The sequence below is a fragment of the Triticum aestivum genome, chromosome 5A, assembly GCF_018294505.1.
Source record: "Triticum aestivum cultivar Chinese Spring chromosome 5A, IWGSC CS RefSeq v2.1, whole genome shotgun sequence".
NCBI classification, from domain to species: domain Eukaryota; kingdom Viridiplantae; phylum Streptophyta; class Magnoliopsida; order Poales; family Poaceae; genus Triticum; species Triticum aestivum.
Genome location: NC_057806.1, coordinates 514,969,727 through 514,989,289, shown reverse-complemented (window position 1 = coordinate 514,989,289; position 19,563 = coordinate 514,969,727). Strand labels below are relative to the sequence as shown.

At 43.6% G+C, this 19,563-nt stretch overlaps 1 protein-coding gene across 1 annotated transcript; it reads right to left on the bottom strand.

Annotated features, from left to right (window-relative positions):
• Positions 1-1,251: 1,251 nt before the first annotated feature.
• Positions 1,252-4,025, bottom strand: LOC123104439 (cytochrome c oxidase assembly factor 5). Its single transcript, XM_044526283.1, has 3 exons — positions 3,756-4,025; positions 3,446-3,550; positions 1,252-1,586 (listed from the first exon to the last, which is right to left on the bottom strand). Exons 1-3 carry the CDS (start codon positions 3,822-3,824, stop codon positions 1,545-1,547), a joined length of 216 nt encoding a protein of 71 aa, XP_044382218.1. The 5' UTR covers positions 3,825-4,025; the 3' UTR covers positions 1,252-1,544.
• Between the last annotated feature and the right edge of the window lie 15,538 nt (positions 4,026-19,563).

The following is a 19,563-nucleotide window of genomic DNA, read 5'->3' as shown; positions in this document are numbered from 1 at the left end:
ACTCCGAAATATTTGACTAGCACCAACTCATAAAAGTAGTTACTACTAGTACATTTTTTACGGTGAAAATATATTAGGATCCACTGGGGGATTAAGAGATCCCTAGGCTATCCTCTCCCTTATGACGGACAAAAGGGAGATCTGCCAGTGGCTTGCGCCTCAAACGTCAGAACCCACTTTGCGGCATTGGGACGCCACGCATCGCATCGGCGCAAAAGGTCAGAGGACTCGATCAGCATCGTCGGGATCGACGTCCGATCCGGTCTAATCATAGCTGCCTCATTAGCCTCGATCCCGAGCAGTACTGGCCAGCTCCATTTTCCCTTCACCCCGGGCAGGGGGCACAGGCTTCCATCACGGAAATCGGGAAGAGGAAAAATGAGAGAGTGCTACTCCCGTAGGGTGATCGCATCGATGTGATGGCGAATGGAAAAGCAACCCCCTATCTTAGGACTCACGAATCTAGCTTTCAGGTAAGAAAGGGCTTCCTCGACCACGAAAAGGAGCACCAAATGCTGTAAAAAACCTGGAGGAAAAACTTTCTATAAAGGACAGAGAAATGCCACCATGTAAAATCGTCGTGACTTTGACTAGTCGGCACACGCGGCTAGCCAAAACATACCCGGACATGTGAAGCTGAGAACGACCCTAGCAAAAGAGACTGCCTCAGACAGCGATGCTAAAACTTACTAGCCAGTAAATTAGTCTACACTGCGGTTTCTTTGATTCGTAGGAATACAAAAATGCAGGAATGATAAAAGCATATGATTGCAAAGTCATGTTCATCTCAATTCTACCTCCGTCCCATAATGTAAAACGTTTTTTGACACTGAAAGGAGAACATGATTTTGGTTTTTTTTGCTTGCATCAACATAGAAAAAAAAGGACGACACAGTGACGCAATACGACACTGCTACACTCTGCATCAGTAGGCTGGGGATACTGTACAATGCAGCGAGCCATACATCACTTGGAAAATGGAACTTGCTTCCAAAGAAGGTCATTTCAACAGAGCGACGGAGAGTGGCTCCATCATGTAATAAAGACGATTATGTCCTATTCTAACAAGGGACGCACTCACTAGAAGTGAAATTTCTATCTCAAGCTAGTAGCCAACTTGCTTCCCAGTTAAGAAAAGCAGCTTAGCTGTCCAACATTTTACCCCGTTCTTCTTTCTGAGGAGTTTCAGAACAAAAAAGGTCAGACGGTAACATAGAGATACACCTCACATCACAGTGGAAACTACTCGCATGATCGGTGATAGTTCCGCCGTTCCATATCAGAAAATTGCAGACAAACTGCATTATGATCAAACATTTCTTTTCTCCACAAGACGATGCACCCTCTCATTGACTGAATCTACTCGTGTGCTGAGTTGGTTCCTCTATCCTATCGTGACTCGCGAGGGAAAAAAATACATATGATTCTACTGGAGATCAAAAGCATATATAGAACAAAAGATGTCTTGTAGTCACAATTCGGCTACAAGTTTTAACTGGATAAGGGAGTTCACATGCACACCATCAATACTCACATGCACACCATCAATACCCCTTGTTCCCACGTATCCGGGCTCGCATGTCAACCTGTTGCAGCGATTAATAAACTTAGCAATTTTCCACTTGCAAACTTGAGTAACAAAAAGGGTACAAAAGGCCTAAACAGAACAACGATCAAATTTAGGCAATCAAGATGCTACCAAAGGAAGTTAAGCATATGGAACAATAGAATTAATAGCCGTCTAAAAAGGAGGGATAGAACATCAAGCATTCATATCTAATGCAATAGTAATGGGCCAAACCCGCAAAATATTCTTAAAGTAGGTTGTATGTCGCATTCATAGCTTGTATACCAAAGGACGATGGTTTACCATAACTGTGGAGCATATGGATATAAGATTATATCTATATAGGAAGAAATGAAATGAGCTGTTAATGAGAAGTAGTACTAGTATCCACAATTCACACAGAAGCTGCATATGAATCAATGATGAAAGATTTGAAGCAGCATATAGCAATGGAATTTGAAAGTTAGTACCAAACTACTATGAATTAAAGAAAACATATACATGGTATGTATCATTTTTAAATCTTCACGTACTCAAGTTGTCATACTACAGCCTTTTGTATAGCTAAATCTGCTCCTTCGATAAATAATAGATATTTCAAGATATGTAGCGTACAGGAGTAGTTACAGAGAGATTTCGATTCTGACCACCAGCCACAGGTCCACTATTATCATTGTACGAGCAACGTGAAAGGGAAAAAAGATTTTTGCATTTGACAGTCCATACAATTGTAGTTTTCTCCTTGTATTGTCACACGTCTTTTGTGCACAGACTGTTCTACCACAACGAAATACTAGTCTCTTATAAGTTGTACGATGCATAGATACTATAAAAAGAATACATCAAAATTAAAAAGGGCCAAGTACTACAGGCATTTCTAGCTAAATCTCTTCCTTTAATATATGATAACAGGTATTTAAAGGATATTTAAAAGATATGTGGTGTAGAGTAGTTATAGAGAGATACTAATTCTGTCCGCCAGAGCAGGATATACTTTTCTGATTCTACAAGCAAGGTGAAAAGGAAAAAACCATTTTGGTTGCTGTTTATAGTTGTAATTTTTTCCTCACATTGCCCACTATATTTTGTGAACAATCTGTCTGTCGACCAAAAATATAGTCTCTTATAAGCCGTATGATGCATAGATATACTAAAACTAATGCATCAAACATGAAAAGGGCCCATTTCTTAAATGCTTGTATATTACAGTTCAAAGGAAGGAGCTTCTAGTGATTTAACTTTGTAGGTATCATAAGCTTGATCGACGCTGTATATCTGGTCAAAGAATCCCATATTTCGATTTAAAGTAAAATCAACGAAGCATACCTATTGACGTTTAAAATTCACCTTCACTCTGAAATCTTGGACATACAGAACAGAAACAAATAAAACCTAACCTATCATACCCCAGAGATATTTGCCTCAGGCATTGTTGTATTGATCTGTAGCATACAAACTAAGTAAATGGCAGTAGCGCACCCCTGGACGTCGGTTGCGAGGGCATTATACAGGCATTGTGGCAGGCCCCAAACGTGTTCAGTTGGGGGTCATCCGCCAGCTATATGAACTGTACCACCAGAAGCCAGTTCATAACAATACATCACTTAATAAAGCTGTGCCCACAAGGGAGTGGACCAAGTACCATCTCAAGTACCTAACGAGTGCTGGACGCCGGATTCGCAATAAATCGCAGAGAAGCTCATCCCCTATATATTCAGCAAGCTAATCACATCCACGCATAATAGTAATATCTTAACAGCGCAACAGAACAACGATTTGCAAGCAAAATCATCAAGGGGAACCAGTATAGCTGATGCACAACGAAACAATGGGTCACAACTGGTGTGGCTGATGCACAGCGAGCGATTGAAGACATGCCTGGCCCCTTTTGCAGTTGAAGTAGGTCTCCCGCAGGCCGACGCACTCGCTGGTGATGTTGGGCGCCTTCTCCCCCGCGCACTCCTTGTACGGCCTCTTCTGCACCTGCGCGCGGAAAACGCATCAGGGGAAGAAGAGCAAATCGGCCGGCGGTACAGCAATCTCGCACAGAGCACCGCAGGCTACAACAGCGGCGCAGAATTCATACGCTAAACCGAATCGGACCAAGGGGGGCGGCGGCGGCAAGAGGAGGCGAGGCCCGGGGAGGAGAAAGGGGGCGAGAGAAGGGGAGGGGGGGACCGCGGCTGACCTTGACGCAGTCGGTCTCGCTGAGGCACTTGACGAGCTCCATGGCTAGCCCCTTGCACGACTTTGACATCTCCCACCTCCACCTCCGACTCTCGATCGCTCGGCTGCGGTGCGGCTTGCGGGAGGGGAAAGAGGCGAGACGGCGGCGTGTCTCTCCTCCTCCCGGCGGCCGGCGCAACAGGTCGGGTGGGAGATGGCTTTGGTTGGGCCTTCGTGGACCATTTCCCGGCCTGATTCAGGTAACTGGCCTTCCATGGTCCACATAGCAGAGCTAGAATTGTCTCAAAAAAAAAAGCAGAGCTAGAATTCTACTCCTAAAAAGAAAGAAAAGCAGAGCTAGAGGGTCATAGGGAGATAGAGAGAGTCATAATCATATGATGGTTGCAGGGGCTGTCTAAGAAACTTCGGGTAGCTCTGATTTGTACTTCATTTAGTGGGAAAGACGCCTACATGTCGATGTTGAAATGTCTGAACCCCGTCTAGATCGGCCTGCTGCGAACTATGAGAAGACATCCAACACTACTCTAGATCAAACAAGATGAATGGGATCTTCCACCTGGTGATATTTTTAAGGTGGACATCGATGCATTTTAAACCTTGATAGCACGGCCATGAAATTGGGAGTTATAGCCTGAAAAACCAAGGTCAATTACATGACACGATAAACAAGCACCAAAATTGCATAAGGCTAAGCCATGGACTAATAGACACGGTATATTCTTTGCCACTCAAGCAGGTGTAACCGTGTGATGTTCAACCATGTTTGTGTCAAAGTCGTCAAGATGATAAATGAAATGCATGATATTATCGACCTAATACTATTATTATTTAATCCGATACCACGAAAGGGTGATGTAAAAACCTCTTAAGCTATGATTTTTTTGCGGGGGCTCTTAGGCTATGCTTGAATGCAAAGTAATTTGAAAACCGCACTCATGGGAACAAAATACCATCGTAATGTATGAATATCACATGAAGAGCAACAATGATAAACCGAGAAGTATCAACAAAGTAAACATTTATCGATTGGAAAATAAAGAGGTGGAGAGTAGATATGTAAATACTAAAACCTTGGCATTAAGAATGCCATGACTTGTAAGATGACTATTTCTTGGAAATAATCACAGTATCACAAGAGTTAAAAAAATCTTGATGGTGTGGAGTAGAGGGGTATGCGGTGCAGTCTTGCTATTGAACATATGGGCATTTCTCTCATTTGAAATGATCCAACAAATAAGATTAGGAATAGAAGCTATGTCACTTCATTTTGGTTTATTATCGCTTGACATGTCGATCCAACGTTGCTCGATGGAAGGCTTTGCCACCCAAAGAGATGTATCAAGACTTTCAAGCGAAGCTAATCCTTACAACATCTCTCGCTGATCTCCTATACTTTAACTCCTTAAAGCATCCTCCAACTTAACTGCCTAAACTTTTAGGAGTTAAATAGTAGCCAAACCTAACTAAATCACCATATTTAACTCCCTAATTTTTTGACTAATTCTTCTATCCCTTTGGCACATACATTTCAAGCAATTGACGGCATTTCATCAATCATTTCAATGATTCGGATTCGGCATACGCAAAAAATCAACCATAACATACATATAGTTAATCCAATCGAGCAATTCAAACTAAAACATGCATACAATTTATCCAAAAGCCACCACATCGATCAAGTTTTATCCAAAAAAACCCACAACATGACATATCTTGTGTTCTGGACCAAGCCCTACCAAATGCATACACGAACTCAAGCACCTCCGTGCTCATCGCCACCGCCAAAGAAACCACCATCACCCCCGACGGCCACCACCATCTCCCCCACGACCACTACCATCACCACCATCACGTCCGCTAACCTCCTTTTGGGACAAGATCTCCACACGAGTGAGCTCCCAATACTTCCTTGCCATGGCATTCATCATGCTCGGGGCCATGAAAATGGTAGCATACTCATCAGCCTTCTTCTCTTTTGCAAGCATCTCCTCAAGTGCTACTCTACTTCCGCCATCTTCGCTTGAGCCGCCAACTTTGTCTTTCACTTCTAATCCTCATGAACTTGACTTCATTCTATCTTGTCGCCTTATCTTCTTTGCGTTCGGGCGCCAAATCTTTCTTGGTCTCAATCATTGCACAAACCTTCCCGTCATCCGCCTGTTGTAATCTTTGTACCATCTGGTCTTTTGCTAGGATTTTCATCCTCCTCGTCATCAGCTTCAATGGATATGCTAATCCGTGATATCTTTGGTGTGGTTTTGAAGTTCCTTTGGATCCACTTTTGATTGCCAACTAGTTCCTTGCAGTGATGGTGCAATATGAAGGCCATGTCGCTGCCCTCTTTGTTGTGTTGCTTGTATAGCTCTTGGATGACCGGGCCATACTCCGTGACTGGCACCCCACTCTGTGGAAAATTATTCACTTGATCAATACAATCGGACCATCGATTGCGTTGCTCTCGGGTCATATGACACCAGTGTTCAAGAGACTTGAGTGTGGTTGAATAGGGCGGTCATCGTATTGCAATGGTAGTCTTCAATCCTAGATCAAAGCTTCTAATTCAATTGATCCATCGAAATTTGTTCATGTGGTTTGCTTGTGCATTGCGCGATAGTTTGACGCAACAAGCAACGAATAAGAAATATGCCAAGGGACCTCCTATGGGGTGGAAAGTGATGAAACACATACCCTAGTCCCCCGCGCACCCTCGTGACCTGGCCCACGTGCGAGGCGGGTCACCCTTTTTTCGTCTGCCCCTTTTCTTTTCTCATTTTCCTTCTTGTTTTTTCTTCTGTAAATCAAATTCAACATCTCATAAAATGTTCCAAAATTTTAAAAGGTTCACAAATTTTAAAAATTCCTAGATATTAAAAATACTCCAACTCTTCAAAAATGTTCACAGCTAAAAAAAATCATGGATTGCAAAAGATTATTCATGAATTTTTAAAAATGAACAATATAAAAATTGTTCACTAGTTTGTAAGAATCTGGCAAATTGACAAAATGTTCATGAATTTTGAGAAATGTAGGATGGCTCAATTTTTTTTGAGAATTTCTAAAAAGTGTTCCCAAAGTTTTAAAAAGTTCATTGATTCAAAAAATGTTCACAAATTCAAAAAATCATGCATTTCGAAAATTGTTGCCAAACTTCAAGAACTTTTTGTCGATTCTATTTTTTTGTAAATTCCACAAATGTCACGAAAGTCAAATTTTCCCAAACTTTAAAACAAGTTCCGTCTTTAAAAAAATCATGAACTGATTTTTTTACATGTTTAAAAAATTGTTCATCAATTTGAAAAGATGTTCACTTATATGAAAAAAAATGAAGAACTTGAAAATTGTCCTTGAATTTGAAAAAGGCCTGGAGCTTTAAAAAGTTCATAGATTTTTATAAAGAAAATAATTTAGAAGTAAAATAAAATGAATAAGGAAGATGAAAAAAGGAAGAAAAACAAAGAAAAATGTGGTTGAGGGAAGGTTAGAGAATCTTCCCAAAACCTGTGGGTGGAAAACTGAAAATGGGTTGAGCCAGTTGAAGCAGCGCTCGCTTCGGGGGGTTTGTGTTACATCGCTATCCCCCGGGTACAACATGGGCTCGCCCTGCCACACTGACTTCGCTTTTGTTTCTTCTTTTTTTATTTTAGTTATATTTTAAATAAATATATTTACTTAATTAAGACCGTTAATCATGTACTAGCAAAGAGTTAAACATGTATAAGATTTTTCTTCTCATGTGTACCAAAAAAGTACAATATGTATGAAAAAAGTACCCAAATACTGAATCGTGCAGCTGCGCCCAATGGACCTCGCGAGCGCATGCTATATACGGACATGGCACGCGGTGCGTCCGAGCAGGCCTACCATAAAAGGTAATTAGCATCCCTTGTCATCATTACATTATAAAAAAGGAAAGTATCTTGTCTCCATCCCTTCGAATGCTCCCTACATCACATAAATCAGTCAAGAATGAAAAAGTACGTGCATTTATTTGGGTTTTACAAAAAATAAAAAGTTATAACTTTTGGTTCGAGTATCGAAATTTAGATTCGTTTTCAACGTTGGGTTTCTCGCGACGAGTTCTTTAAAACTAGATCTCACATGGATATGTTTCGACAAACTTTATTTTTAGAGCAACTTTGAGTGCTGATGAGGCAACTTTAGTGCTATAGGAAAGCAACTTCTTTGTTTGCCTACTGTGATTGCCTATCAACGAGAAGTCCTTATAAGTTGCCTCCCACGACTATCATGTTCACTAAATTGACATATAAGTTGTCTACCACACTATCAAGTATGCTAACACTATATTTCAGAGTATAGGCAATATGAGCTACACCGACAGACAACTTCTCCTAGTATATTAGCCAACTAATTAGCGAGGGCATCATTGTTAGGCAGTTGCTCGGATTTGTTTTGAATAGGTTTTTGCATTTTTTTAATGCAGTTGCTTGGTTTTCCTAGAACAATTGCTTGTTTTTTGCTATAACAGTTTTTCATTTTTGTGTTTTCTTTGTAATTGAGTTGTTTTGGATTTTTGCTAGAATAGATAAGTTGCATTGGGAGGGGGTGGGGGTCAGATGTTGTCCACAAAGACAATTCAAGTTGGTCATATGTTTTTTTTGCCTGAAGTAGACAATTCAAGTAGTAATGCTAGGGACAGTTTGCTTGGTTTTGCTAGGACAATTTTCCCATATATGTTTTTTAGTAATGCAATTGCTTGGTTTTGTAGGAGAATTGCTCAGCTTTGCATTGTGGTTTGCTAATACATGTGCTTGATTTGCTAGAAACAAGCATTGTGTTTTGGTAATACAATTGCTAGGATTTGCTAGGATAATTGTTTATAGGAATAGTTGCTTTGGATCTTTGCTAGAACAATTGTGTGGATTTCTGCTAGGGGGAAGTTGCTGAGAGTTTGCAAGAACAATTTCTATATGCAGATATGTATAGTTGCATACATAAAATATGAGTAGGAGTTGGACATAGTGTGACATCGAGTTGCTAGGGGGGATCAGGAGTTGCATAGGGGGCATATCTGAAAGTTTGCCCACAAATCTATGTAAGTTGATCATATTTTTCGCACCAAGTTCCCTACAAAAATAGTATAAGTTAGATAACCCTATGTGTTTTTTGTGATGCCATTTTTTACTATTTCTATGATGTGATGTTTTACTACTTTTGTGCCTAAAGTAGTAATGCTAGAGTTCTTTCAGGTTTTTTAACTATCACACATGTGATGAGCAGGGTTGGAGAGGAGTGGGGTCGAGAGGTTGACGCATACATGAGTTGCTCATAAGATGGGAATGAGTTGCTCGCACAACGAGAAGGAGTTGCTCAAAATGTGAGGACCAGTTGCATAGTGAGGGAAGATGAGACCTAAGTTGTCCACCAAGGGACCTAATTTGCCTACAATCTTGAAAAGTTTTTGTGGGATCTAAGTTATCTATCATGATTCCAAATTTCAAAACTATATTGGGATGGATGGTTGCCTTGTGCATTCCTTTTCTAAGGGAGTCTCCCCGGAATACTACTGAGCGTGTGAATGTTGGCTATCCAGGTCATGGGTGTTGAGTAGTTGCATAAGTGGGGGCATATGAGAACTTGCATCTAGGGTGATGAGAATTTTTTTATATATAGGGGGTGGATCAGACAGTTGCCCACAAACATACACAAGTTGTTCGAAAATTTTGCACGAGTTGCCCGCGAAAATTATTGAGATCTTCAGATATAATAATGGAAAAAACACATGAGTTACTTGTCGAATGCACTAGAGTTGCACAAAAACACCTCAAAAGTTGCTAACGGTTTTTGTGTGGCACTCGAATGCATAACAATCTGAAAGTCATTGTCCTTGTTTTGCCTCCACTAACTTCATCAAGGGAGAACTTAGAATTTTCCCTATATCATTGCTTTTGTCTAGATACCAAGTTAGACCGAGAGTACACATTAATTGCCTTGTGATAACAACTCCATAATATTCTAGGCAATTAATTTTCAAAGTTAAAAAACTAAGCAGCAATGATATGCAACTAATTACCAATAGCAGGCAACCGTGCATCAATGGTAGGCCAATTTTCATAGTATTGTTGGCAACTGGGCATCAGTGGTAGGCAACTGACCAACCACAGTAGGCAACTGAGCAAACACGATAAGCAAGTTGGGATAATATTAGGAAAATTTCATTGATACACATAGTGCGCAATGAAGTTGCTTATATGTAGCACTAAAGGTACCTCATGTTTTGTGTGATTTTCTCATTTTTTACACAAACCAACCTTATAGGCACATCTACAAGGCAAAAAAATGAAGTTGCTTTCCTATAACACTAAAGTTGCCTTCATCGTACCCAAAGTTGCCTCGAAAAAAAGTTTAACGAAACCTATCGATATAAGATCTAGTTTTAAAGAACTCGTCGCGAGAAACCCAACCGTGAAAGCAAAACTGGATTTTGATGCTTACGTCAAATGTTACAGTATTTTAAACTTTTTAAACCCCCAAATAAATGCATGTATGGACAAGATTCCTTTTCTGACGGACTGTATAAGGCACGCTTGGCTGCTCCTTCCATATATGGACAAGCGCTTGATCCCACCAACGGGTGCTCGGGCGCCCGCTAGCCACATCCAAAAAAGTATATATAAAAATATATATACATAAGAAATGCAGAAGAAAACCGGATCAAACCAGGAACATCATACGAGCCAGGGAAACACACAGAGAAAAATTGGGTGTCAACACCTTCATGAGAGAGAATTCAATACCAACACCTCACCCCGTCCCCCGTGTCGCCCCCCGCTAGGGCGGCTCAGGCGGAACCCTAGCCCCTCCGCCGCCGGGCTCCCAACCCCTCCCTCCCCTGCCCTCCGCCGCCGTTGGAGGAGGCCGCCGGGAAAAGCCCCGGACGGCGGACAGCAGCGGCGGAGGCCCCCTTCCCTCCTGCGTTCCTTTGGGTGAGGCGGGTGACCCGGGGCGCACGGGCCCTCCTTCCTGATCTGAGCTGTCGTCGCGGCGGCAAGACCGATCTGACCGCCAGCAGCGCTTTGGCGGTGTGGTGATGGGAGGAGGCGGCCGAGCGGCGGGCTTCATGGAAGATCTGGTGGTGCCGGTGTTGGGGATCGTAGCAAAAATTTAAAATTTTCTACGCATCACCAAGATCAATCTATGGAGTAATCTAGCAACGAGGGGAAGGAGAGTGCATCTACATACCCTTGTAGATCGCTAAGCGGAAGCGTTCAAGTGAACGAGGTTGATGGAGTCGTACTCGTCATGATCCAAATCACCGATGATCCTAGCGCCGAACGGACGGCACCTCCGCGTTCAACACACGTGCAGCCCGGTGACGTCTCCTACGCCTTGATCCAGCAAGGGGAGAAGGAGAGGTTGGGGAAGACTCCATCCAGCAGCAGCACGACGGCATGATGGTGAAGGAGGAGCGTGGCAATCCTGCAGGGCTTCGCCAAGCACCGCGGGAGAAGAGTAGGACTTGGGAGAGGGGGAGGGCTGCGCCAGAACTTGGGTGCGGCTGCCCTCCCACCCCCACATATATATAGGGGCAAGGGAGAGGGGGGCCGGCACCTCAGATCCAATCTGAGGAGGGGGCAGCGGCCAGGGGGGTTGCCTTGCCCCCCAAGCAAGGGGGGCGCCCCCCTTTAGGGTTCCCCAAACCCTAGGCGCATGGGCCCTAGGGGGGGAGGCACCCAGCCCACTAAGGGGCTGGTCCCTCTCCACACACAGTCCATAGGGCCCTTCGGGACTGGTGGACCCTCTCGGTGGACCCCCGGAACCCCTCCAGTGGTCCCGGTACAATATCGGTAACCCCACCGAATTATTCCGGTGACCGTATGATGACTTTCCATATATAAATCTTTACCTCCGGACCATTCCGGAACTCCTCGTGACGTCCGGGATCTCATCCGGGAATCCGAACAACATTCGGTGACCACGTACATGCTTTCCCTATAACCCTAGCGTCATCGAACCTTAAGTGTGTAGACCCTAGGGGTTCGGGAGTCATGCAGACATGGCCGAGACAACTCTCCGGTCAATAACCAACAGCGGGATTTGGATACCCATGTTGGCTCCCACATGCTCCATGATGGTCTCATCGGATGAACCACGATGTCAAGGATTCAATCAATCCCGTATACAATTCCCTTTGTCCATCGGTACGATACTTGCCTGAGATTCGATCGTCGGTATCCCGATACCTTGTTCAATCTCATTACCGGCAAGTCTCTTTACTCGTTCCGTAACACATCATCCCGTGATCAACTCCTTGATCACATTGTGCACATTATGATGATGTCCTACCGAGTGGGCCCAGAGATACCTCTCCGTTTACACGGAGTGACAAATCCCAGTCTCGATTCGTGCCAACCCAACAGACACTTTCGGAGATACCTGTAGTGAACCTTTATAGCCACCCAGTTACATTGTGACGTTTGGTACACCCAAAGCATTCCTACGGTATCCGGGAGTTGCACAATCTCATGGTCTAAGGAAATGATACTTGACATTAGAAAAGCTTTAGCATACGAACTAAACGATCTTTGTGCTAGGCTTAGGATTGGGTCTTGTCCATTACATCATTCTCCTAATGATGTGATCCCGTTATCAACGACATCCAATGTCCATGGTCAGGAAACTGTAACCATCTATTGATCAACGAGCTAGTCAACTAGAGGCTTACTAGGGACATGGTGTTGTCTATGTATCCACACATGTATCTGAGTTTCCTATCAATACAATTCTAGCATGGATAATAAACGATTATCATGAACAAGGAAATATAATAATAACCAATTTATTATTGCCTCTAGGGCATATTTCCAACAGTCTCCCACTTGCACTAGAGTCAATAATCTAGTTCACATCGCCATGTGATTAACACTCACAGGTCACATCGCCATGTGACCAACATCCAAAGAGTTTACTAGAGTCACTAATCTAGTTCACATCACTATGTGATTAATACTCAATGAGTTCTGGGTTTGATCATGTTATGCTTGTGAGAGAGGTTGTAGTCAACGGGTCTTGCCATATTCAGATCCCTATGTATTTCGCAAAACTTTATATCGTAGATGCTGCTACCACGTTCCACTTGGAGCTATTCCAAATTATTGCTCCATTATACGTATCCGGTTTCTCTACTCAGAGCTATCCGGATAGGTGTTAAGCTTGCATCGACGTAACTCTTTATGTCGAACTCTTTATCACCTCCATAACTGAGAAACATTTCCTTATTCCTCTAAGGGTAATTTTGACTGCTATCTGGTGATCCAAAACTAGATCACCTTTGTACCCTCTTTCCAGACATGTGGCAAGGCACACATCAGGTGTGGTACTCAGCATGGCATACCGTATAGGGCCTATGACAAGAGCATAGGGGACGACCTTCGTCCTTCCTCTTTCTTCTGCCGTGGTCAATCTTTGAGTCTTACTCAACTTCACACCTTACAACTCAGGTAAGAACCCCTTCTTTGACTGATCTATTTTGAACTTCTTCAAAAACATGTCAAGGTGTGCGTACTTTGAAAGTATCATCAGGCGTCTTGATCTATCTCTATAGATCTTGATGCCCAATTTGTAAGCAGCTTTATCCAGGTCTTCCTTTGAAAACACTCTTCAAACAACCGTTTATGCTTTCCTAAAATTCTACATTATTTCGGATCAACAATATGTCATCCACATATACTTATCAGAAATGTTGTAGTACTCCCACTCACTTTCTTGTAAATACAAGTTTCTAGCAAACATTGTATAAGCCTAAAAGCTTTGATCACTCCATCAAAGCATATATTTCGACTCCGAGATGCTTGCTCTAGTCCATAGAAGGATCGCTGGAGCCAGCATACCTTTTAGCATCCTTAGGATCGACAAAACCTTTTATTGTATCACATACAACTTTTTCTTACAAAAACTGGTAAGAAAACTTGTTTTGACATCCATCCGTTAGATTTCATAATCGAAAAATACAGCTAATGCTAACATGATTCCGACGGACTTAAGCATCGCTACGGGTGAGAAATTCTCATCGTACTCAACTCCTTGAACTTGTGAAAAGACTCTTTTCCATAAGTCGAGCTTCATAGACGGTAACATTACCGCCCACGTCCATCTTCTTCTTAATGATCCATTTATCTCAATGGCTTGCCGATCAATGGGCAAGTCCACCAAAGTCCATACTTTGTTCTGATACATGGATCCTATCTCGGATTTCATGGCTTCTAACCATTTGTCAGAATACGGGCCCACCATCGCTTCTCCATAGCTCATAGGTTCATTGTTGTCTAACAACATGATATTTAAGACAGGATTACCGTACCACTCAGGAGTAGTACATATCCTTGTCGACCTATGAGGTTCGATAGCAACTTGATCCGAAGCTTCATGATCACTATCATCAACTTCCTTTTCAACAGACGTAGGCGCCACAGAAAACATCTTTCTATGTCGCATCACTCTCTAGTTGAAGTAAAGGTTCGACAACCTCATCAAGTTCTATCTTCCTCCCACTCAATTCTTTCGAGAGAAACTCCTTCTCGAGAAAGGACCCGTTCTTAGCGACAAACAATTTGCCCTCGAATCTGAGATAGAAGGTATACCCACCTGTCACCTTTGGGTATCCTATGAAGATGTGTTTGTCCGCTTTGGGTTCGAGCTTCTCCGGCTGAAGCCTTAAGCATCGCAACCCCAAACATTAAGAAACGACAACTTTGGTTTCTTGCCAAACCAATGTTCATACGACGTCGTCTCAACGGACTTAGATGGTGTCCTATCTAAAGTGAATGCAGCTGTCTCTAACGCATAACCTCAAAATGAAAACGGTAGATTGATAAGAGACATCATAGATCGCACCATATCTCACAGTGTTCGATTACGACGTCCCGACACACCATTACCTTGTGGTGTTCCAGGTGGCTTCAACTGTGAAACAATTCCACAATGTCTTAAGTGATTGCCAAACTCATAAATCAGAAAATCCCCTTTTGATCAGATCGTAGGAACATGATCTTATTGTTATGATGATTCTTAACTTCACTCTGAAATCGCTTGAACTTTTCAAACGTTTCAGACTTGTGCTTCATTAAGTAGATATACCTATATCTACCCAAATCGTCATTGAAGATGAGAAAATAGCGATATCCACCGCACGCTTTAATTCTCATTGGATCACATGCATCAGCATGCATGATTTCCAACAGGTCACTTGCCCGTTTCATTGTACCTGAAAACGGGGTCTTAGTCATCCTGCCCATGAGGCATGGCTCGCATGTGTCAAGTGATTCAAAATCAAGTGACTCGAAACATCCATCGACATGGAGTTTCTTCATGCATCTTACGCCAATATGACCTAAGCGGCAGTGCCACGAGAAAGTGGTACTATCATTATTAACTCTACATCTTTTGGCGTGAACATGTGTATTACCACGACCGAGATTCAATGAACCATTCACATAGGGCGCATGACCATGAAAGGTATCATTCATGTAAACAGAATAACCATTATTCTCTAATTTAAATGAATAACCGTATTGCAATGAACATGATCTAATCATATTCATGCTGAACGTAGACACCTGATAACATTTATCTAGGTTCAATACTAATCCCGAAGGCAGATGGAGCGTGCGATGGTGATCTCATCAACTTTGGAACACTTCCAACACACGTCGTCACCTCGCCCTTAGCCAGTCTCCGTTTAGTCCGTAGCTTTTGCTTCAAGTCACCAATAATAGCAACTGAACCTGTATCCAATACCCAGGTGCTACCAGGAGTACTAGTGAGGTACACATTAATAACACGTATATACTTTGTTGAAGTTGCCAGCCTTCTTATCTACCATGCATTTGGGGTAATTCCGCTACTAGTGACCGTTCCCCTCACAATAGAAGCACTCAATCTCGGGTTTGGGTTCAACCTTGGGTTCCTTCACTGGAGCGGCAACTGGTTTGCCATCCATGAAGTTTCCCTTCTAGCCCTTGCCCTTCTTGAAACCATTGGTCTTGTTAAACCATCAACACTTGATGCTCCTTCTTTGATTTCTACCTTTTACGGTCTTAAGCACCGCGAACAGCTCCGGGATCAACTCCATCCCTTGCATGTCATAGTTCATCACGAAGATCTAGTAGCTTAGTTATAGTGGCTAGAGAACTCTATCAATCACTATCTTATCTGAAAGTTTAACTCCCACTTGATTTAAGTGATTGTAGCACCCAGACATTCTGAGCACATGCTCATTAGCTGAGCTATTCTCCTCCATCTTGTTGGCAAAAGAACTTGTCAGAGGTCTCACACCTCTCAACACGGGCATGAGCCTGAAATCCCAATTTCAGCTCTTGGAACATATGTTCTATGGCGTTCAAAACGTCATTGGAATCCCGATTCTAAGCCGTAAAGTATGGTGCACTAAACTATCATGTAGTCATCAAGATGTGTCTGTCAGGTGTTCACAACATCCACAGACGATGTTGTAGGGGTTTGCACATCGAGCGGTGCATCAAAGACGTAAGCCTTCTGTGTAGCAGTGAGGACACTCCTCGGACTACGGACCTAGTCCGCATCATTGCTTACAATATCTTTCAACTTAATCTTTCTCTAGGAACGTATTGAAACATGGAGCTACAACGTGAGCTATTTATCTACAACATATTTGCGAAGACAATTTAGACTATGTTCATGATAATTGAGTTCATCTAATCAAATTATTTAATGAACTCCCACTCAGATAGACATCCCTCTAGTCATCTAAGTGAAACATGATCCGAATCGACTAGGCCGTGTCCGATCATCACGTGAGACGGACTAGTCATCAACGGTGAACATCTCATGTTGATCGTATCTTCTATACGACTCATGTTCGACCTTTCGGTCTTCCGTGTTCCAAGGCCATGTCTGTACATGCTAGGCTCGTCAAGTCAACCTAAGTGTTTCACATGTGTCCCGAGGCCATGTCTGTACATGCTAGGCTCATCAACACCCGTTGTATTCGAACGTTAGAATCTATCATACCCGATCATCACGTGGTGCTTCGAAACAACGAACCTTCGCAACGATGCATAGTTAGGGGGAACACTTTTCTTGAAATTTTAGTGAGGGATCATCTTATTTAAGCTACCGTCGTTCTAAGCAAATAAGATGTAAAACATGATAAACATCACATGCAATCAAATAGTGACATGATATGGCCAATATCATTTTGCTCCTTTTGATCTCCATCTTCGGGGCTCCATGATCATCGTTGTCACCGGCATGACACCATGATCTCCATCATCATGATCTCCATCATCGTGTCTTCTTGAAGTTGTCTCGTCATCCATTACTTCTACTACTATGGCTAACGCTTTAGCAATAAAGTAAAATAATTACATGACGTTTATGTTGACACGCAGGTCATAGATAAATTAAGACAACTCCTATGGCTCCTGCCGGTTGTCATACTCATCGACATGCAAGTCGTGATTCCTATTACAAGAACATGATCAATCTCATATATCACATATATCATTCATCACATCCTTTTGGCCATATCACATCACAAGGCATATGCTGCAAAAACAAGTTAGACGTCCTCTAATTGTTGTTGCAAGTTTTTACATGGATGCTATAGGTTTCTAGCAAGATCATTTCTTACCTACGCCAAAACCACAACGTGATATGCCAATTTCTATTTACCCTTCATAAGGACCCTTTTCATCGAATCCGATCTGACTAAAGTGGGAGAGACAGACACCCGCTAGCCACCTTATGCAACTAGTGCATGTCAGTTGGTGGAACCAGTCTCACGTAAAAGTACGTGTAAGGTCGGTCCGGCCGCTTCATCCCACGATGCCGCCGAATCAAGATAAGACTAGTAACGGCAAGTAAATTGACAAAATAGATGCCCACAACTACTTTGTGTTCTACTCGTGTATAGAAACTACGCATAGACCTAGCTCTGATACCACTGTTGGGGATCGTAGCAGAAATTTAAAATTTTCTACGCATCACCAAGATCAATCTATGGAGTAATCTAGCAACGAGGGGAAGGAGAGTGCATCTACATACCCTTGTAGATCGCTAAGCGGAAGCATTCAAGTGAACGGGGTTGATGGAGTCGTACTCGTCGTGATCCAAATCACCGATGATCCTAGCGCCGAACGGACGACACCTCCGCGTTCAACACACGTGCAGCCCGGTGACGTCTCCTACGCCTTGATCCATCAAGGGGAGAAGGAGAGGTTGGGGAAGACTCCATCCAGCAGCAGCACGACGGCATGGTGGTGAAGGAGGAGCGTGGCAATCCTGCAGGGCTTCGCCAAGCACCACGGGAGAAGAGGAGGACTTTGGAGAGGGGGAGGGCTGCGCCAGAACTTGGGTGCGGCTGCCCTCCCACCCCCACATATATATAGGGGCAAGGGAGAGGGGGGCCGGCCCCCTCAGATCCAATCTGAGGAGGGGGCGGCGGCCAGGGGGGTTGCCTTGCCCCCCAAGGCAAGGGGGGCGCCCCCCCTTTAGGGTTCCCCAAACCCTAGGTGCATGGGCCCTAGGGGGGGAGGCACCCAGCCCACTAAGGGGCTGGTCCCTCTCCACACACAGTCCATAGGGCCCTCCGGGACAGGTGGACCCTCTCGGTGGACCCCCGGAACCCCTCCAGTGGTCCCGGTACAATATCGGTAACCCCACCGAATTATTCCGGTGACCGTATGATGACTTCCCATATATAAATCTTTACCTCTGGACCATTCTGGAACTCCTCGTGACGTCCGGGATCTCATCCGGGACTCCGAACAACATTCGGTGACCACGTACATGCTTTCCCTATAACCCTAGCGTCATCGAACCTTAAGTGTGTAGAACCTAGGGGTTCGGGAGTCATGCAGACATGGCCGAGACAACTCTCCGGTCAATAATCAACAGCGGGATCTGGATACCCATGTTGGCTCCCACATGCTCCATGATGGTCTCATCGGATGAACCACGATGTCAAGGATTCAATCAATCCTGTATGCAATTCCCTTTGTCCATCGGTACGATACTTGCCCGAGATTCGATCGTCGGTATCCTGATACCTTGTTCAATCTCGTTACCGGCAAGTCTCTTTACTCGTTCCGTAACACATCATCCCGTGATCAACTCCTTGATCACATTGTGCACATTATGATGATGTCCTACCGAGTGGGCCCAGAGATACCTCTCCGTTTACACGGAGTGACAAATCCCAGTCTCGATTCGTGCCAACCCAACAGACACTTTCGGAGATACCTGTAGTGAACCTTTATAGCCACCCAGTTACGTTGTGACGTTTGGTACACCCAAAGCATTCCTACGGTATCCGGGAGTTGCACAATCTCATGGTCTAAGGAAATGATACTTGACATTAGAAAAGCTTTAGCATACGAACTACACGATCTTTGTGCTAGGCTTAGGATTGGGTCTTGTCCATTACATCATTCTCCTAATGATGTGATCCCGTTATCAACGACATCCAATGTCCATGGTCAGGAAACTGTAACCATCTATTGATCAACGAGCTAGTCAACTAGAGGCTTACTAGGGACATGGTGTTGTCTATGTATCCAACATGTATCCGAGTTTCCTATCAATACAATTCTAGCATGGATAATAAACGATTATCATGAACAAGGAAATATAATAATAACCAATTTATTATTGCCTCTAGGGCATATTTCCAACAGCCGGCTGCTCGGCGGGCGTGCTTGGTCATGGCGGCGTGTGTGGTCGCAGTGGCCGGCGGCTTGGCCGGTCGGCGGCTGCGGAACATGGCCGATGGCAGCGGCGATGTTCTGCCTGGATCCCGGGGCGGCGGCCCTGGA